This window comes from Neopsephotus bourkii, unplaced genomic scaffold (genome assembly GCF_033783945.1).
Source record: "Neopsephotus bourkii isolate Nb327-2 ecotype Australia unplaced genomic scaffold, CSIRO-AGI_Nbou_v1 NB_1820, whole genome shotgun sequence".
Lineage (NCBI taxonomy): Eukaryota > Metazoa > Chordata > Aves > Psittaciformes > Psittacidae > Neopsephotus > Neopsephotus bourkii.
Window position 1 is genome coordinate 2,007,039 of NW_026902293.1, and position 21,703 is coordinate 2,028,741.

At 39.8% G+C, this 21,703-nt stretch overlaps 1 protein-coding gene across 9 annotated transcripts in view; it reads left to right on the forward strand.

The window, feature by feature from the left end:
- The window catches only part of LYN (LYN proto-oncogene, Src family tyrosine kinase), a 44,299-nt gene that overhangs the window by 21,610 nt on the left and 986 nt on the right, over window positions 1-21,703 (forward strand). For 8 of the 9 annotated variants that reach the window (XM_061342906.1, XM_061342902.1, XM_061342908.1 and 5 more), the window contains exons 3-12: window positions 938-986; window positions 1,079-1,184; window positions 1,635-1,733; window positions 1,827-1,930; window positions 3,430-3,579; window positions 4,854-5,006; window positions 10,883-11,065; window positions 11,954-12,030; window positions 17,887-18,040; window positions 19,710-19,841. In XM_061342906.1, the coding sequence (XP_061198890.1) occupies window positions 938-986; window positions 1,079-1,184; window positions 1,635-1,733; window positions 1,827-1,930; window positions 3,430-3,579; window positions 4,854-5,006; window positions 10,883-11,065; window positions 11,954-12,030; window positions 17,887-18,040; window positions 19,710-19,841 (1,207 nt within the window). The remainder of the gene's footprint in view (window positions 1-937; window positions 987-1,078; window positions 1,185-1,634; window positions 1,734-1,826; window positions 1,931-3,429; window positions 3,580-4,853; window positions 5,007-10,882; window positions 11,066-11,953; window positions 12,031-17,886; window positions 18,041-19,709; window positions 19,842-21,703) is intronic. The other variant, XM_061342910.1, reaches the window with a different exon arrangement.

The window sequence follows — 21,703 nt, forward strand, 5'->3', positions numbered from 1 at the left end:
AAGAATGCTAGGTGACATTGGAAAATGTGAAGTAGTTAGAACTGTTTTTAGAAGCAGTGTTGTTGGGGTTTTAATAGCTATGGGATCCGAGTGTTGACTATTCTGTTTAAAAAGTATGAAGTAATCATGGGTGACTCTTTACCAGCTCTAGTCAGCTTCCCTTTTAATCGCCGAAGGCCACTATTTGCACTTATATTAGGTGTGTAGGTAAGGATGGGAGGAGAGCAGAGGATGCAGTTGTGAAAGGAGCAGCACTGTGCTGCAGGAGAAACAAGGCAATGCAGTTCAGTGCGTGCTGCCTGGCAATAGAAAGAAAGGGTTCCAGGAAAGGGAATCCTGTTGGGTACCAAGTGGGTTTGCTGTTTTGCAGATTGCTTGGTACCCTTTTCTCCCAGCCTCTGTACTGTGCTGAGGAAACAGTATTTCCTGACTGTGCTTACTCAGGGTCCGTGCTGTCTGCAGGTGTGAATGACACCTTTCTCACCCATCCCACCAGCTGACACAGATGATTCAGTGTGCTCTCCAGTCAGTGTACACACATCACAAACTACCATTGTTTCTTTTTTAATCACTCTTTATTCTTGCACAGTGTTAGCAACATAGCTGCTTGTAGCTCTTTAGCGTGGCAGCTATGTCTGTATAACTGGCCCATTAAAGTGCCCTGCCTAGAGCCTCTTCATCAGAAGTCACAAAGCTGTTCACGTCTTCCCAACAGCCTGTGTCACACCTTCCCGAGGGATGAGCTGCTCAAGTCAACATCTAGTGGGGTTTACTATATTTTTATGTTGTAATTTGCTGTTGAAGAATGGTGGGAAAAGATTGGAGCATTTTCATTTAAGACATAGATGATACCAAAGCAACTGAGTAATATGTAATTGTAATGTGAGATTGTCACAAAGATCTGAAGCTGCTTAATTAAAGATATTTTTTATTGTAGGCAAATACAGAAGCACAGCTCTTACCAGGACAGAGATTTGTCAGTGAAGGTAAGTTTTCATAGGAATCTTACTGCTGTGTGCTATGCCCATGTCAGCCCCTGAAATAATATGAATGTGCCTTTGGCTTTCTGCCTTTGTAGAAACAGATGAGCGTGGAGTCATTGTGATAGCTTTGTATCCCTATGATGGCCTTCATGAAGATGACTTGTCCTTCAAAAAAGGAGAAAAATTGAAAGTTATTGAGGAGTGAGTATGACAGTACTGATTGTATTGTAGTTTTTCTTTGGGGTCATCTAATACACTATATAATGTTTTGTTATCACACTCATCACAAGTGTATTAATGGTAACAGAACTCCCTTGTATGTGAAAATACAAACACACATGGAGCTGTTCCAGGCTGGATGGGGCTTTGAGCAACCTGGTGTGGTAGAAGTTGTACCTGCTCATGGCGGGGGGTTGGAACCAGATGATCTTTTAGGTCCTTCCAACCGAAAGCTTTCTATGACTTGGCAGCTGCCGTTGGTAACAGCAACTGAACATTGATCTAAAGAAGCCAATGGCTGCTCAGGGGGCTTAAGTTCAGAAGAAAGATACTTCTCCCTCCAGTGAGGTCAAAGCTCTCGGACAGTAGAACCCAAATAACGCTTTATCATTTTTCTTTCCTGACAAAAGCACCCTTGTTTCCATTTTTCAGGCTGGGAGAATGGTGGAGAGCAAAATCTCTCACAACAAGGAAGGAAGGCTTCATTCCCAGCAACTATGTAGCAAAAGTAAACACCCTGGAAACAGAAGAGTAAGTTCTCCCAGGCAAACATCTTCCTCCTCCTGGTGTATTCTTTGTGGGTGGCGAGGAGAAATAGTTCTAACTCTCTGAAATACTTCTCAGGTGGTTCTTCAAAGACATAACCAGAAAAGATGCTGAAAGACAACTCCTGGCTCCTGGAAATAGTCCTGGAGCTTTCCTTATCAGAGAAAGTGAAACATTAAAAGGTAGGCTTTGGGGTGAGTTACTTTGAAGTTTGTAATAGAGTTAAAAACATACAGTCTGTCTTCACAAAGGAAGGTATCGGGTGGCACTGGGTGTGGAGTAGGCCCCGTGTGTCCTATTGTGTGAATTGTCTGCAGTTCTATAGGAGTGGGAAGGATGAGAAAATCACCAGGAACAGAGAGAGTTATAGGTTAACACCCAAAGCTGAGGTAGGAAAAAAAAAACCTGTGTGTGATTACACTGACAAGAAGCAGGAATGAATGAAGTGAGAGATCTTTTCCTAACAGTTGTGATTCCTTTGTTGAAGGACACTTCACTGTAAACAGTAGATGCTGTATTTCATAGTCTTCCACTATTGGATCTATATCCATTGCTACAAGTTTCACAATGTAGTTAGTGTGTAGTGAGGGTTTACTGCACTACAGTTTGGTACTTTTCAGGAACCACTTTGGTAAAGGTTTGTGCTGAAGACAGAGCTCTTTGTACTGGAAAGCTTAGTGAAGCCTCCAGACTCTTCAGTTGGGACTTTGAGAAGAGAAGAGGAGGTTCTGCCCCAGTGCTTGGACTCTTGACAGCTGCCAGATTAGATTCTCCAGCTGGTTACCCTGACACTGCATTCTCCAGGGGAAGATGCATGAAACCCTTCAGTGGGTCATATGTCTGTCCTCTCCGTAGTGTAGCTTTTCTGGCACTAACACTGCAGATCCTTGGTTAGGTAGCTCTCTGTGATGAGCCCATATCATTGTTTCTGTGCTCAGATTTCATTCAGATCCCTGAATTAATTTCCCAAAGGAAGACTCCTAAATTGAGCATAGGCTGCTGAGAGGAAGGCCAAGTAGCCCCAGAATGTTTCTTTCTAACCCCTTCTGTCACTGTATCTGTGTGTGGTGAGAGAGAAGGTAGTGAGATGGTTTCTTACCCTTTTAAAGTGGACAAGAATTGTACGAGTAGAAGAAACAAAGAGCTCTGTGTTAAGGGTAGATGCTCTGCTGCCCTATCTTAAATTCCAGCTGGGGTTATGCTGTCTGGGACTAAGTGATCTTGCTCTCCCTCCTGTGTACCTCAAGCCATCGCCAACTGTCCTTTTGCTAGCTGGCCCATGACATCCAGCGTGTTCCTATTCCGAAACACTGATCTCCCTGAATTTCAGCCTCTGCCTGAGGCATGTGACAGCCCCAGCCTTGCTTTGCCAGCCAGTTCTCCTCAAGCTGGGGGGGACTTCCTGCAGAAGCGGGCATTGGATGTGAAGCTGCCTGGATTATGGAACTCCTGAGCTTGTTGAGTAAGACTGAAAAAGAAAGTGTGACTGTAAGCATTTTGGTGACCACTTCAGGACAGGCTATTGGGTAACTTCCTCCTGTTGCTTGCAAAATGCTTTTTGAGGAAATAAAGGAGTAAAAAAAACAATCCAGGCAAAAAAGGTGGTTTTCTTAGGCTTGGCTGTATATGCATGGACACTGTAGACTTTCGCTGTTAATGGTCATACTTTCTTTATCCACAGGCAGCTATTCTCTCTCCATAAGAGACTATGATCCACAGCAGGGCGACGTTATTAAGCACTACAAAATTAGGAGTCTAGACAATGGAGGATTTTACATCTCTCCAAGAATAACTTTTCCCAGCATCAATGATATGATCAAACATTATCAAAGTAAGTTAAATCAGCTAGTGAATTACTTAATAGAATACAGTCATTGTTTCCTGTGAGGGAAAAGAAATGCTTTCTTGTTTTATTTCAAACCTTTTCATCTTTTTCTTTCTAAATAAACTTGGCATGCATGTTATCAAAGATAAAGTAAAACTGGAACCCAAGTAATGTTGTTATCATCATCAGACCTAATGCTGCTTACTCTACGGCATCCTCTTGTGAAATCAAGAATAGCTTCATAAAACACCTCATCAAAGTTATGATGGTATGAAGCTATAGTAAGAATTGCCTGCATTGTTGATAAATTAATTCTGCATTTGAGAGTAAATTTGTACTCACAATTAGCAGAAATACATATATGTTTGTGAATGTCATCTTTTATCTGGTGTTGAGTGTGGAATTTTTATTTTCCTAGAGATTTATTATGCATTTGTTTATTTAAAATAGCATTTTGAAGGACGTAAAAGTCCATTAACTTTAAAGAACAAAAATTGCACCACATGAAATATGTGCATTTATTATTTAAAAAAGGGAGAGAGGAAAAAGGAGAGACAAATTTCTACCTATGTCTTAGCTACAAAAGTGACTTTTCATTCTGCATAACCTTCTGGTTGACAGCTCCAAAGCATGGTGGTTTTTAGTCCTGTAACTGGGAAGACAGAGAAGATAAAAACTAGGACAGAAAAAAATAGGACAGAAAATCACATGGCGGCGTTTTAAATCCACGCTGAGGGTTTGGCCGTGAGATTTCTCTAAGTTCTTAGACAGATGTGGTGATTCTTTGGCACAGCTGGAAAACCTTGAGAATTATTCAAAATTTGTATTAAAGTTATAGCTAGTTAGTGTCTGGAGAAAAAAATAATGGTGACCTACTTCTGCTTGCATGCACATGTGTCTGAAACCATGCTGCAAGAAAATGTAATGGCAAATTCAGAGTACAGGTCCCAAGCCTGACTCCAGTGTGTGTCTTCCTTAACATACTGTCAGTAATCAGATCTTATATTGTATTTATTTGGTACAAATTAATAATCTGTTTGTAACCAGATTCATGTGATGCTTCTTTATTAAATTTGTCTCTGAATACTAAACTTCAGTTCAGAGGCTCTTAAAGTTATGTGAAAGCACCAGAAATGTCCTATTTTCATTTAAACACCTGATTAATTTGAACGTTATTTTCAGCTGGTTACTGCACCCCTGCAATGAAGTAATGATTGCTTCAAGTTGTGAGGCACACATATGTAACAGATTTTGTATCTTATTTTTACTTCGAAAACCAGAACAATCAGATGGCTTATGCAGAAAGCTGGAAAAAGCTTGTATTAGTCCAAAGCCTCAAAAGCCATGGGATAAAGATGCATGGGAGATTCCACGGGAGTCAATTAAATTAGTGAAGAAACTTGGAGCTGGTCAGTTTGGAGAAGTCTGGATGGGTAAGTTTATTCGTTTGAAATAAGTACTTAAATCTGATGAAAGAAATGTCATTTCAGAGACATTCAGAAAAACAGTGAATATGAACCTGGTCTGATATACTTGTAAAGCAGCAAAAATACATCCAAAATACACCTTCTGTGAGGAGAGAGGGTTCCATGAGGGGGAGCATACCTGGCAGAGACATGGAACAAATCCTATAGTGTTTTTTTTAAGGGAAAAAAATAGTAAGGACTGTAATTTAGAAGGTCAAAGACAATGGGGATTTTTGTTGTGTTTTGTGGGGGAAGCAGAAGGTTACAGTAAGATGTGACTCCTGATTCTCAAAATTGATGGGCCTCTCAGAACTTGGTTCAAATCAGAAAGTGGTAAAGAACATGAAATAAAAATAAATCGTGTCTTTTAGTGAACTATGTATCAAGTTTTCAGTGCTTTTTGGTAAAGAAGATAATGCAACGTAATGCTTGCGATTGCCATACTGGGTGAAAAATGGGGACACTTAATCCAAGGTTATTGTGTGCCAATTCGCTGCACAGAAAGTAGGTAACATATGTAGTGAGAAGATTAGAGACTGATTACCCCCTACCTTGAATTATCATGCAAGTCCCCAATTATGAAAGTGTCATAAGACTTACAAGTTTTAAATGTTAATATATAGCCAGCAAGAAATGATAGAATAAATTATTATAAACGTAATTAGCTTTGTTTTCTTATAAGCAGTATTTTCTCAGCCTCAGTGACTTCCTGTGGCAAGGGACTACGATCAGTATCTAATCACATTCTGTTAATATTATATAATCCTCTTGCTTTGAAATGCTGCCTATTCTGGTATCTGAGTATTCTTTTTGGTTCTGTATTACAAGTTCTTTGCACTATTCATCACTTACAGATTTGTTACCAGTTACCATCTTATTTGAGGTAAACGATACCTTCCTCTCAAAGTCTTCATTAGGATGTTTTTTCAGGCCAAATAATTTTTAGCCCTTCCCTGAATCTTGTTTTTTGGGTATTATATTTAAATAGTAATAAAATTGTTACAGTTATAATAATAGTGGATTATATTATTGTTGTTATTATTACTAATAAGCAAGATTCCATAGGCAGGGAATTAACTTAAAAGTGAAACCCAAAGCTTACTAGAAGGCGCAAAGCCATGAAGGGGCCTCTGATGACCCACAGGAGTGCAGTAGTCTGATGGGAATGTCATTGCTTTGAAGAGATGCCCTCATTCAGAAAAGTAAATCCCGGAGTGGTGCTGTTTGAGTGGCAAATTCCACACACAACTACAGCTTCAGTCAGAAAGCTCCAATTCAGTCATAGGTGCAATCTTTTGATATAAATCATGTAAAAAATTCAAGCAACACCACACTATATTATTCCAAATATAATTATTTCAATTATTATAATTGTTCCAAATAAGCCAAATTCAGCCTTTTTATTTGCCTTCATGAGAAAAGGGTTAAGAAAGCCTCTAGCTAAGATATACATGAATGACACTTTACATGCTAGTTAAGACGAGTGTCAGCCGTTGTGTAGGGTTTTTTCTGTCTAATAAACCAGGGGCAAGAGAGGTTTAACTGACACTGAAACTTTGTGGCAGGAGGTAATCACCTGCTTGAAAATGTAGATCATTTTGGGAAGTGACTACTGTGCACACACACGCACAGACATAAAACTTTAAAAGGGCGTTTCTGTTTCAAGATGTTTCCTCTTGTTTGTGTCATTATTTTAACATCTAAATTGGGCCTAACCCCTGCATCTGAATTGCTGCACTGTGAGAAAAATTAATGTACTGTGAAAGCGATCGCAGTGTTTCCTCTTCTGTGCTTCCTTTCTGAAGCAAGACAAGCTGATTTGCATGGCACAGGTCCTCTCGAATCAGGAACATGGTTAACCTTAGAACCAAGGAAGTTCAAGCTGGAAAAGACATATTAGGTCAGCTGCGCAGTGCAGGGTATCAGCAAACACTGTAGTGCAATGATGAACCAGTGGCATCAGAAATGTGGAGATACTAGGAAATAGCCTAGTTGTTATGCTCTTCTGATTAGGGAGCTAGTTGTTACATGCTGTCCTCATACAGAACAAAGTTATTTTTCAGCCATAATATGAATTAGAGAGAAATATTGCTCCGTGGCTCAATTACTAAATAAATTTCTTCTTGATAAAGGGTACTTAGAATTGTGGTTTCAGTGTTGCTCTTAGAGGAACTTGGCTTCCCAGTAAAGAGAGATATGGAGCTACTGGAGATAATCCAGCAAAGAGTAACAAGGATGGTTAAGGGACTGGAGCATCTCTCCTGTGAGGAAAGGGACTGTGCAGCCTGGAGAAGAAAATGCTTGGGGAGATCTCATCAATGTATGTAAATACCAGAAGGGAGGGTGCATAGTACAGAGACAGTCCGTGATGAGTGATGGCTGCAGTTTGTAAAGGAGTGATGTGCTAACATGCAAGAGGATGTAGAGAAGCTGCTGTTCCTCAGTCTCCTACCCAGCACCTCTTGAAATTGTAATGGCCTGAGACATTTATCTGGCTTCTAACAGAGTCTTTCCTCTGTAGCTCAAACAAATTGTTCCCAGTGTAACTTTGCAGGAAATTACTTCAGAAGCAGGGGAAGAAGAAGGCTGCGTCTTGTAGGCTTGTTCACAAAGTTGTTCATCTTCAATTCTGGAGGCCTTTTCAGAAACGATAGGCTCAACCTCATCACTGTTATGGATTTATGTCACAGCTTGGCCTGATTAAGCCCTTGCAAGAATCTGTGGGGCAACCTGGTTGTCCAAGATACTACTCTGGTGAGATAATCATAATCAACTCCAAAATAGATACCTGAAACACCAACAATTTGGGGAGATTTCTATTCTAACACACAGAATATGGAGAAACTGGCTTTCTGTGTGAGACATGGTCACATTCCATTCCTCAGACTTGGGTCCTATTGCTTGCATCACATTTAATTTTTAACAGAAGTCTAAACTGCAGAGAGTCTTGCTTCTTGCCATGGTATGAAAAGGTTTTGGACCATGGAGTTCAGTGAATCTGGGCAGCTTGTTTAGTGATGAGATGAACCAGAGTACCACTGCAAGAGCAGGGTCCATGTTTTATGCATTTTTGTTCCTAGTGTGCACTGATACAATGTGAACCATAATGCTCTCTGGTATTAATAATCCATGAAGAGAATTCTCAAGCAGGGCTAAAAGAAAAGATAACAAGCAAAACAGAGCCATTATGATGTATCTTATTAATGAGGCACATCCTGTTTGCATCTCACGTGTAAAAGATTTTCTCTTTTGTCAACCTCCAAATTAGAATATAAGGACTACACGTTTTGGAGTTGTGTTTTCTTATCCAGCTGTTAGAAGAAAAGAGAGAAAATTACACCACAGAAATACTTCTATGAAAATAAAATAGATCTAAAATGAACCAAGGAAGCTTACCGGTACTTCTCATCAGTATCAGAAATGGATTTTTATAGTACATATGTGAGCTGAATGTTAGTGGCAAAGAATCTGAATTTAATGTCAGAAATTCTAGATGTAAGCAAGAATTTCATTGCTTATCTATCTTTTAAAATTCGTGTCTAGGTAGCAAACTAACCGTGTGTTCATTCATATCATACAGAAGGAACACTGTGACACAAGTGGTAGGTTTGCACCCAGAGCCAGGTTCAGTTCAGCCAAGACAGGCATTAGCAATGGGCTTCAAGCCTCAGGTACTGTGTGAAACAGGGGTGATGCAGTGCTGTGGCCACCCCTTCCCACAGCTCCCTGCCTGTCACTGGAATCCTTCTGTGATGCAGACTGAACCTTACATCTGCTGCTGGTGAAGCACTCTGAGGTCACCAGCTTTGGCTCCACCTGTACAAAAGCTGCGTTTCTTACCTGTATGGTGTATCGTTATGGATCGTTATGGAATCTACAACAGAGGTTCTCACAGTAATGATAAGCAACCTGGCGTGAGGACTAGGATTTTGTTAAGCTAGGGTGGTACAGATGCATACTAGAAAGATGCTGCCAGCTCCAGGTCTGACTTGAATCTCAGCCCGAATCAAGCTATACACTAGTTTTGCTGGTAACAGGTGGGAGAGAGAGGTGGCAAATACCAGTTTTGCCAAACTGACAAGGGTCAGTTTTTTTACAGATGCCATTGTATCTTCTGTTAGAGTTCGTGACCACCTTTCCTCAGTGATTTGGTGTCTCATCCCTCCCAATACCTGGTGAAATAAATGAACATGAGAGAGATTAAGTTCAATTATCTCTAGTGCTGTCATCAGCTCATTTGCTCTGTGTGTAATCACCAAAGGATCAGGGTAGATGTTTATCCCAGCAGGAAACCTCAGTATTGCTGTTGCAGTAAAAAAACCTTTCTATGAGTAGCACCCTAGTTTGATTGATTGCTTTTGTGAATGTAAAATACTGTTACATAGTTAGTGTTAAGTGTCCTGGTTGTAATTGCTTTGCAGAAATTGCTACGTTCAGTAGAGTATTCAACAAATTGTGAGTGGAACTCGTGCTATGCTTTAGAGGGTATGGGATGGAATAGTAGTAATGGTACAAATAAGCTGCTTCTTAAGCAAAAAGAAATGCATTTAACATCTCTTTTTCTGACAGATATAAACCATATACCTGAGCTTTAACAGCACATTTGATCTGTAGTTGTCATTTCTTACTATTAGGTCATTTAGAGGCATATCTTTGTTGAGCTTTGACCTGACCACATTTGAAAAAATAGATTTCTTGCAGGTGAATGTATTGTGATAGACATAGTGGCTTTTCTCAGGTGATGATCCTCCTTTAAAAAAGGTGGCAGAAGATTGCAGTGGTCAGAGCAATCCCTGAAGATCTGGGAAAATTAGTTCCTTGCTTTCCCCCTGATTTCTTACATTAGGATAATAAATAGTATAAGGAAATTGTAGGCATTTAGAGGTGTATCCCTTGTCTGGATTGTTGCTGAATAGGGAAATGAGTCTTGAAAAGCTTTGCCTCTTCTGAGAAATAATTCTGAATGGGCATGGTGGGGGACAAAAGTTGCATTTGTATCCCTCTCTCTTTCTCTTATTTCTTTTACTTTTTTAATTAAATGACTTCATAATATAAACTTAACAATCAGCTCTTGCTACTCTTTTTTTTAATGCTGTTTAACATTTATTTAATGTTTGGAAAACATTAAATCAGAACGTAATTCACTGCTTTTTACTGGTAGTTGCTTTTTTATATAATTAGAATATTACATTAGCAGGTTTGATAAACAGAGAAATGAAAGAGCCACAGTCTTTTCCACTCTTGGCATAGGCTATGTGATAAGAAATTATCTCGTTTTAAATCTTGCCCTGAGCACTGCAGGATTGCAGTCCTGGCAGCATATCTTTGTTGGTCATAAGAACACTTATTTGATTGCACTTTCCTGTAATGCTTCATTTTGAGCACTGAGGGTTACAGAGAGGATTATAAGCATGAGACCGGCATGCATAAAATGGCCATAATCATGGAATTTAAAGATGCTCCAGAATCTTGCAAGTAACCTGTGGACTCTATTAGATTCTGAGACAAGTTTAGTGAACCTTCATTAAAACACGTTTTGACTGAATATTTTAGGAGCTACTTGTACATTAAAACTTTGTATAAAGATGATTTGTTGCTTTATTTGTTTTGGGTTTTTTTCAGATAAAAGATTTCTCAAAATGAGGAATGGATTATTTTGCACTGCAGTCTTGTATCAGTTGCAAAATAAAAAGGAATTCTAGCATAAATATTTGTGCTACATCTGGCGCTTGCTCTCAGCCTCTTAGCTATTACTGGAATCCAACCTCAGCTGCTTTACAAATTCCTAGTACTGTGTGGCACAGAGTGCCTTGAACTGCACTGACCGTATTCCCTCCTTTTAGGTTACTATAATAATAGTACAAAAGTGGCTGTGAAGACTCTGAAGCCTGGAACGATGTCTGTGCAAGCCTTCCTGGAGGAAGCCAACCTCATGAAAACACTTCAGCATGATAAACTTGTAAGGCTTTATGCTGTAGTGACCAAAGAAGAGCCTATTTATATTATAACAGAATTCATGGCAAAAGGTGAGAACAGTGTTGGATCTATGAGCAGTGCTTTAGTAAACTCTTCTGCTTCTTCCAAGTTAGTCCCAGTTCTTTAAAAAGGAAGGAATAAAAAATGAAAATTTAGGATTTTAGCATTATTCTTTTGAATGCTTCAATGCAAACTGAAAGAACACCTGTCCTAGAAGAGGGGTGAGGCTTTAATTTTATGATTCATTGCTGTGGTTGTGATTGCTTCAGAAGCAGAGCATTACCCCAAAATAGCTCTGATTCCTTTGGGCTCCCTACCTCACTTCTGTACCTGGAGTCATGGCAAGGCAATTAAAACAAACCTTAGAAAAGGCCTTACATGGCTCTTCAGTTGGTAAATACATAGGTAATAAGGTGAGTGATGAGTGGTCCTGCCAGGGTGGTTGCACTACTAGAAAAAGACAATCTTTATTAGAGCATTACTACACAAAGTAAGTGAAGTTTCCTTCTTAGATTTTCTTGGGTGCTATATTTTCCTGGGCTGTTCTGTTTTCAAGAAATTCTGCTGGTAACTTCATAAACAGGTGCTGAGCCACTTAGTTTTTATGACGTGGAAAGGATTGATATGTGGGATTCTCTTAAACAGCTTTCCTGATAGTCCATAGACTAGGGTACTTACCAGAGTCAATACCACTGAACTAAGGTAAGGTCTGATGGGTTTTCTACACCCAGGAAAATGGCAGCACTTGTATGCCTGACATGCTGACTTGGATGCTACCATTGTTAAACCATGTAAAGAGAATGCTTTACTGTAGTCAACTTGAAAATACATCAAAACACTTGCCTGCAAAAATTTTGTGATCAAGAAAATCGGGGACCTGGCGTGACCTTTATTTCAGTAATAAGCTGCACTGACTTGGTCTTTCTCTGTTTTAACAGGAAGTTTGCTGGATTTTCTGAAGAGTGATGAAGGCAGTAAATTGGTGCTTCCAAAGCTGATTGATTTCTCTGCTCAGGTAAATTTTAAGAAATAGGCTCAAAATTAATGGGGTTTATTTCTCTCTGAGTCTAAAACTCCAGCTGGGCAACTTTGGGGTTTTTGCATTAAAAGAGATTTTAATTTTCAGATAAGTTTTGCTCTGAGAAAATAAGGTTGCTTGAAAGGAGGGAATAGATAAAACAGGTTTGAAACAAAACATGTGAAATTAGGCTTAACTTGCTGCTGGTGACCTTCTAAAGATGCTTAGACTGCTTTCGGTTCACATGGCTGTGAGTTGGAAGTGTAAGTACACATTTGTGAGTTCCTGCTTACAAGATTCCTTCAGTGTTAATAAATGCATCATTTTTACTTCTAAGGTCAATTTGTGAAACTTCTCTGAAGCTCAGAGAACTCTTACATAAATGACCGTGAAATAAATGAGACCTAGTCAAATGATGTTTCAGAATCTGATTTATGAACCAAGAAAATTGTTTCAAAATATACTGGTCATTCCATGTCATAAATGAAATACGTAGAGAGAGGCCTCAGACCAATTCATGTGTGTCAAAACCTGGATCAAAAGTGCCTGGAGCCCAGCGTTCCACCTCGTACAGTTGCCAGCGTTAAATGTCCAGTGAGGCATATAAGAAAATAGGGTAAGAATTGAGCAACTTTTGCAAGCTGTAGTTCATGTTACTAATAGGCAATGAAAAAAGTTCTGGTAGGTTATTGTTTCACTGACCTTTCTGGGGTTTTTATTATGCATTGTAGTTTACAGACTGTTGTACCCTATAACTAACTTGTTATAATCCATGGCAAAATATGAGAAAACTTTGAAAACATAAAAAAATTAGGGATTTATAAAAAAAATCACTATATTATGTAGTTGTTTAATATAACTATTGCTGTATAAGTGAACAGAAGATTAGATATTAGGAAACATTTCTTTACAGACAGAATGGTGAAACACTGGAATAGGCTTCCTAGAGAGGTAATTGATGTCTCAAACCTGTCCGTGTTTAAGAGGCATGTGGACAATGCTTTTAACAGCATGCTTTAACTTTTGGTTGAAGTGGCTTGAAGTGGTCAAGCAGTTGGACTAGATGATTGCTGGAGGTTCTTTCCAACTGAAACTCTTCTGTTCTATGGGATATTTACCCAAACAGCTCCCGGTTCTTTTTTTCACAGTTCTTAAAATCATATTTGCTTCTGTTTGATGAGATCTGCTGAAAAAGTATGGTGTAAATTCAGTGAACCTTTTGCATGTATAAACTCTTCGGGCTGCTTTTGCAAATTCATTATCTACTTCTGCCATGTAGCGCACACATGCCTGGTGGTTGTGGTTAGGAAAATGGTCTGAGTTGTTGCTGTGCATACTCATAACTTTCTAACCATCTCTAAGTAATCATTTTTACCAGATTCTGGTTTAAAATAGAGCAGGAGGGGATTGGAGAGCCTAGTTGTTTTTCAGTATTTCGGGAACTGTAGGTCACACCCTGTTGTTCTTTCCCCAGAGTGCACTTCATTTGTAACCAAATAAAAACTACCTGAAACTTAAATACTGATTCAGCACTTATATTTTTTCCTCATTTTGCTTGCCCAATTTTGCAGGCAAGTCAGGATGTGTGGATTTGGATTTACTGGCAGTTTTCAGGTGTCTCATAAACCACTCATGCACTTGAACTGTCCTAACCCACTTCTTTCCCTTTTCCACCCTGTTTTTGCGCCTTTGTCGTTCACATTAACCATGTGTGCATCCTTGGCCCTTTCAGTGGAGACAGAAGCAAAAGCAGGCAATTAAAACCTTCGCTGTAGCATTTGTATGTAGTCTTGTCCATCTGTTTTATGTGAATGTTTTCCTTGGTGTTGTCCTGTTACTAATGAGTCCCCACTTATACTTACAATTTGTAGCACTTTTCTGTGGGTGAGCTCTTATGATTTCTGTCATATTGGGGTATTGTTTTTATATTTTGTAACTTGTCTTTGTCGTACTGGAGGGTTTCTGGCCAGGTGTGATTTGGCCACATTTTTCTCATGAAACACTGTCTTTATGGTAAGTGTCATTGCCCTTGCATTTAATAATTATGGGGTTTTGATGGTGTGCTTGTTCCTGAGACTCTTACCCCATGAGGTTGCACTTGTCAGCCCTTCAGGTTGTTTAAAACTTGCTTTCCTTATAACAAACAGACAAACAAACAAACATAACAAGAAAACTTCATATTTTGCCATCATTTCCTTTCATTTTCATTCCACTCTTTTTCATTATCCTTGTCATTTAGTTTTTCTTCTTAACATGATGTATGTTCTCAGTATGGTGTAAAAATATCCTATTAGGTTGACCTTAAGCAAACCCATCTGGCTTCTTTAGGACTCCACATTTTTGCACACAGCCTAAAAACGCACAGTGGAATCAACTACACCTGTTGCTGTAAACCTCTTTCTGCATGGAGAAACAGCAATGCAAACTGCTTGTAAAACATGGTTGGTTTGTGATAACTCTTGCAAAAGATGATCACAGACCTTGGAATGGAAGTTGAAATCAAGTGCACTTTTGAGTCTTAAAATGGAGCTATGAAGGAAGACAGAAGTTCTCTGGTTTTGTAGCAAAAAAAAAAAAAGCAAACCCAAATGAAAACAAAAGCTGGATGTTACCTTCTGAAATAGAGAGAAGCACAGGACTGCCCATCCCCCTATGTGCTGTTCAGTGTTAGCTATGATGTTTGACCAAGGACATCTGTGAGCTGGGACCAAGTACTTTTGCTTTTCAGAAGGTGTAGCTCTTCTTTGTCCTTAGGCAGTCCTCTTCTGTAACGGCAGTTTATTAGGTTCTCCCCTCCCTGCTTCAAAGTCCTTTGCTGCTTTCTCCAAACACCTTCAGAAGCTACAAAAAATGGGTCTGAAAGCAAAGCAGCACTGCTTGCTCTGTGATTTTGTTACCATTTTCTTTCAGGAATTTGCAAGATTTTTATACCTGTTTGTGAAATGACCCACAAGTATTCCAGCAAGTTAAGTTAATTACCCTGTTTTATAGATAGGAAGAGCAGAAACAGAGAGGAAGGAGCACTGCCAGCTGAAACCATGCCCCAAATGGGTGACAGAGCTGCGTGCAGAACTGCAGCTCCAAGTCATCATTCACTTGGAATGTGACTTTCAGACCTAGCTTTGCAGTATGGAGGCTGACTTGTGGAGTCATTTATTTCTTCCAGAAAGCTTTTCTTGCATTCTTACCCTGTTTCCAGTGTTCAGAGATTTGGTGGTTGGTTGTTTGTAAAAGGATTTAACTTGGGTATTTCTGGAAGCATGTCAGTACTTCATTAAAGGGGAAGGGGAAACTGCTCCCTTCTTGGTAGTAACACTTGTGCAGTGTAGGCAGAATCTTCTCTTAAAGGACACAAAACAAATTCCAGAAGCCCAAATTACCTTTCCCATCCCATTCCTGAGTAGTAGTTACACATAGCCGAACAGTCTTGACAGGTACCAATGATCATTAAGAAAAAGGGGAAAAGGCTTTCTTTTGTTCCCATGAATTTCTCTACCTTTAACATATCATTTGGCAATGAAAACCCAACAATTATTACAGAGTTATCACATGGGCTTTGGCACCAATTCCCTTGATGAAAAAAAAAATCTTCTTTTCTTTCTTTCTTTCTTTTCCCACAAGCAAAGGTTTAATGTGTGAATTGAGTTGTCCAGTTGCTGCGTTTCCGCTCCTTCTCCCATTCAAAATTCCTTGCCCATTATTCTTTTCCTACTGGGGAATTTTTTGCATGCCCAGATGTTGGCACATATGTGGCTTCTTTGAATTTCTCTGATTCTGTGCAGTCAAAGCCATTGTCCTGGCATTTCATGGAAATGTAGTCTGTATTTGCTGAAAACTTACTGATTGTTTGATGTTGCATTCTTCATCTGTGACTAATCAGATGATGACTTCAGTGAGTCTGGCACAAGTAAGAGGAAATAAAATGGTCTTTCCTATGGCTTTGCTTGGTTGGGCTTGGAAAGTAAATGCTGCTATCACAAATGTCTCTTTTGTGAAGTGAATGTCTCCCCAGACAGCAGTTTGCCCAAATGTTAAATCCATGCAGGGAAGTAGGAGGAAAGTTGATTTCTTTGTGATGGTTGATGTGATTTTGGTGATATTAGTGGACCTGTCTGCATTTTGGTCATATCTGCCAAGCTGGCTAGTTCAATCTCAGCACTGATCTTGCAGCAAAGCCTTCTCTTTCATCTCTTATTCCTTCCCTAGTGGTGTGGGGAGGAGAGAGAAGCTAAAGCAGGCTCTGAATTGAATACTACTCTTCTATTTTGCCTGTAAGTCTTTAGTAAGACCCTATGTGGCAATTTTTCAGTAGTAGTTGCTTCCTTCATTATGAAAAGTCTTATTTCTAGAAAAAGTGAAATGCAGGTGTTCTTCATTCTCTTCATCATCAGGGTTGCTTTCTGATTTAGTGTGAGGACAAGCCCCCCCCCCCATTGTATAAGGGGAGTATAGTAGTCTGCTCTGAAGAGTATTATCAGTTTATAAGAAGAGGTTTGCAGTGAAGGAGGTGGGAGGGCAAGTGGCTCTATTTTTCCATTGCCTAAACCGAAAAAGAGGAATGAAGACCTCACACACGAACGTGTGGTTTGTGTTGTAAGTGGTGGCAGTGTGTGCCTTCACAGGGGACCTTCCTCGGGGACCTTTTAAAAATGGGTAAGCAAAAGTGATGTTCATGTTTTCTTAAGGTTCAGTCAGGTGCTCCTGCCTGCTTTACTGCACAGCTGCAACAAGCACCTCTGGTGCTGAGAAGGCATCTGTGCACTTGCCTTCTCCTGAGGTGGGGAGAGCCCGTGTATGAGTGTGCCAGGGACTGGCACTGGAGAAGGGCCCTTCCTGCTTTACCGGTGCTTTGTTAGCAAACCTGAGAGCTGATGCATTCCCCAAAGCATGAGGCCATGAGTGAGCCCTCTGTCACCCACAGACATCCTGAAGAGGTGCCTGTGGCACAGGTTGGACCATGGCCCTGCCTGGGAATAACCCATCACCAGTCTCACAAGGAAGAGAAAAACTGGCAGCTGACAAGCACTGGGTTTATTTTCCCTTTTTCCTAGCTCCTCTTTTGGACAGAACACCATCTACACATCAGTTTTATTGCTCTGAGTTTAGAAACTATTATTTCAGTTTCTTTTTTTTCTGAAAAGTGGCAGCCTGGGCAAATACTGGGGAAAAGATCATCCTCAGTGCATATTTTGAGGACATTAATCATCTTTGATTTGGTTTGGAAATCAATTTGGGCTGCTGAAGTACAAATTAAATTTACTTACGATAGTATCTGAGAGCTGGCTGTTGTTAAACACTCCTCGTTACATGTTGCTGTAGAAGAAAATAAAGTTGTTTGACCTCTCTTAGTAATTGTTTCCCGATTGTCCAGGCCTATTCTGGGTAAATAGAATGTTGTGGGGGGTTTTTCCCCTTCTCTGCACTGTTTTTCATCAGTCCTTAAAAGAACATCTGTATCTTGTTTGACTTATTAATTCCTTACATTTTCTTAGAAATTGGAAAGCAAACTCAGTAATTTGGGAAAGAAAATGTCTTAGTAGAAATCTCAGGAACATTTTAATTAAGATTTTGTTTCAGGAAATATGTCTAGCACAGATCTCTGATCTTGCCAGCTGTTAATCACCCAAACAATTTTTTGGAAGCTGCTACTGTAAGTATAGTATTGCAGGACTGGATCTACATGTAGGTTTTCCATGGCAATCACCCATTCCTTGCTTCCATCTGAAAAATGCTCCAAAGACAGAGGTAATGAATAAATGGATGTGGTTTTGATGATACCTTGAAAGAACAAAGAGACCTGCTGATGGTGTTGTGTGGTGTTAAAATATCAAAATACTTGTTTTTTGGTTACAGATTGCAGAAGGGATGGCATACATTGAAAGAAAAAATTATATCCATCGGGATTTGAGAGCAGCAAATGTTCTGGTTTCGGATTTACTGATGTGCAAAATTGCTGATTTTGGGCTAGCGAGAGTCATCGAAGACAATGAATATACAGCAAGGGAAGGTGTGTACTTTTGTTTTCATCTTTAAAACTTCAGCTTCTGAGAGGCAGTGGGGATGGATCCAACAATAATATGGTCACTAAGGACAGAAAATGCTGTAGCAACTTCCTGGAGGCAACATTCTAATGCCAACAACTTAAAAAGAATAAGGAAACAAGCAACCTCTCTGCGCTCCCCAGGCTTTTTGAAAAGTTTGTTTGAAATAAATCTGAAGAACGAAGAAAATTGAGAGTATTTAACTGCAGTTTTCTCTAAATCTCACAAATTATTTGCACAGCCACAGCTTCCATCCCTCTGAATTAAATGCCAAGAAAATTCATTCACATTTTCTCATCACATCTTAATGTGCCGTACGTGCCTCCTTTCACTTGGAGAAAGGAAGAAGCCCTAGCAGGTGTGGTTGCTGGTAACAAGGAAACCTTTAGCAGATCTGGTTCTTTTGAAGCTCCTTTAGGAGCTGCAGCATTGATTTGCATGTTCAGCAGCACTGAACACTGTAGGGACACTGGAAACCTGGGTCCTGTTCGTCACATGGATGGGAGGTAACATTGCAGCAGGGTCAGGACTGCAAGAGGGGAAATTGCGATATTAAAGATATTTGCCTAGGTTTTGGCAGGTGTGTTTTGCTCATTTGGTGAAGGATCCTTTTAAGAAGTGAGTAGTCAACTTGTAGTGAAAAGTTTTTATTTATGCTTTGGTGCACGGGTTGCATTGTGGTAACTTTGCAGAGCAGGTTTGTTGGCTGGCTTTCCCGCTCTTGTTTTAAAGACACTACCTCATATTTTCACACAGTCTGGATGGAAACTGTGGTAATGTAGGACGAAAGGGGAAGAACTAAGGTATGAGGAAGAAAGTGAACAGTGCATTGCTGTTGAGATTAAAGGAAGGTGAGCTATTCAGCAGTCACTGAGTAACAGTAGTTCAGTAGAACAAGTATTGATTAAATGAACCTTTCAGGTTATAAATTCTTTATGCCAAGTTTCTTTGATGTGTTTTCTGCCATTCAGAAAAGTTTCCTAGCTTACCTGGTATTTTGCATCAGAATGATAGAGCAGACTTAAAAAGGCAGAGAGACAATCTGTTTGTATTACTTTTCATGGTCTGAAGAGCTAATGTAATATTTCCCAGTAAAGGTTGCTTGAACTTTTCTTATTTAACTGTAAGGAGTTTGCTTTTATATGTGATTTTCTGGGATCAGTTAATTAGACATGAAAGACATTATTTAAAGGTATGACTTCTGAAGATATCATTTGCTACTGCCTTTGCACCTGTGGCTGAATGTGAAATGTGTTGGGGTATGTGGAAGCTAGACTGACTTTCTTTAAAATAGGAAAAGGTAGTTAAAGTCTTGCAAAGTTCCAGGTGATGGGAATTGTAAGATTGTTTCCTGACCACTGGTCAGAAGGAAAAATGGTGACTAATTTTAGCATAAATTCACCATACCTTAGAATTAAAAGGTGCTACATAACATTTGGCATCTTATTTGAATCTGTGTGGCAACACATATCCTGCAGTACATCTCTGCTGATAACTCTTGGATAGAAGGAGCTGCTGGGAACTTTGCTAATTTAGGAGTATCATAGGCAAGTAATTTAAGACCTGTTAGTGACTTGATATGGAGTGTTTACATTTGCCTTTGACTGATTGAAACTGTTCTCTTTTTTGATTTAGGTGCAAAATTCCCTATTAAATGGACAGCACCAGAGGCAATTAACTATGGATCTTTCACTATTAAATCGGATGTGTGGTCGTTTGGGATCCTCCTGTATGAAATCATTACATATGGGAAGATTCCTTATCCAGGTATGGGCATGTGTTTATACCATTACTCTGTATGTATACTTTGGTGTTAAAAAGCAAAGAAACTATCCAAGGAAAGAGCTGGCAGCCGACAGTAGCAACAGCAGTGATCTGGAAAATGTCTTGCCAGGTTGAAGAACTTTGCTTTGAAAAATTGTAGTCACCATATGTATGACTCTGGGGTAAATGTCAGCAAACAGAATAAAGGCACCATGAACATGCAGTTATTTTTATATATTCAGAAAGGGTTAAAACCACAGTGAATACAGCATTGTCACAGATCCCACCTTTATGGTCCACAGCACAGTCCCACAGCAAGGATGCAGTGCTACAGGTTCTAATGGTGCTGCGTAAGCTGCTGGGGTTTTAAATATTGTAGTACATAAAAGTACTAAGAGAGCATGCTTTCACAAGCAAATAGGCTGTTAGATAACCAAACAAATATGAAAGCAGACCCTAAACTAGTGTTGATGTACTGCTTGGAATATTTACTCTTCGTTGCTCCATACAGTTCAGGTATGAGAGCACAGCGGAGCACATCATCTGTGGCTGCTGCATTAGGTAGCTGGGAAGTGGTTACGTGCTCCATGTTTCATTTTTCTTTCTTCATGTTTCTTTCATGTCTTCATTTCTTTAACACATCTGTTAAATGAAATACATATTGTTTCCAGCATACAGCTAGCTTGTATGAAGGGTATTTTTACAGACACAGAATTGTCACATCTCAGGCATAGCTGATTAACTCTGTGCAGCAGACTGTATTCATTTAAGCTTACTGAGGTTATGGAAAATTGACCTAAAAGTTATCTTATCTTGTGAGCAAGTGGGGCAGGTACAGCCATGTTCACCTGTACTTCTGAGAAGAACCCTTAGGATCCTGCAGTTTACAGGCAGTAAAGGAAGAGCAGGTATTTCCTCTAAGCAAAGCTTTCCCAGCACTTCCAGTGCAGCAGCTCTTGCTATTTAAACAGTGAAAACATTTTCACTGCCACTTCGTGAGTAACTGGAATTCTGCATAACAGCCAGAGACAACAGAGGGGCAGACCTGAGTCCCTGAATGGACAGCAGGCTCACCAGTTTGAGTACAGGGAGACAAGAGACTCAGGCAGGGGAGAAAGGGTGATGGTGGCCAACTTTATCTTATGGAAGAAGTTATCAACTTCCCATACAAGAGGCAGAGCCAAACCAGACATCCTCGTTGCTCAGTAAGGTTCTAGTCCAGGAAAGCACTTAAGCTCAAGAGTAGCCTGTTTCGACTTCAAGAGGTGATAGGGCTGCTTGGACAGCAAAGTGTTCAAATATATGCTCTTTAGTTTTTTAGGTAAGGGCTATAAAATATGTGACTGAGTAGCAGGTCCTCCCAGAGTGTTCTAAACACTGCTCATGTCCCCAGGGAGGATCAGATGGGAATTGTATGCAGCCAAGTAATGCAAGGTTCTTCCCACAGGTGGTATACTTTTTTTCCCATTAGCATGTGCCTGTGTACCCAGACAGTTGCCTATGCTGAGCTGAGCTCACAAGGTTATTTCTGGGTGCCTTGAATATTGTCCTTCCCTGAGCAAAACCTATGGGCTCACCTGGAAACCAGCACTACAAACCACAAACTCCAACACCATATTTCCATTTTAAGTACAAAATCAGTCAGTACAGCAGACATGGTATTGCTGTACTACTGCGGGAAAATACCTCTTCTAAAGGAAGTCTGGGCAGTACTTTTCATAAGTATGTGAGCATTTTTAGGAGCACCATAAATAGGCCAGACACTGTGGATTCATTTGTCAACGAGCAATTAGAAGTTCAAGCCTGTTGACGGCATACTGGAAGATTTTAATAGTTTGCAAGCATTGCTCACATTAAACTGGAAG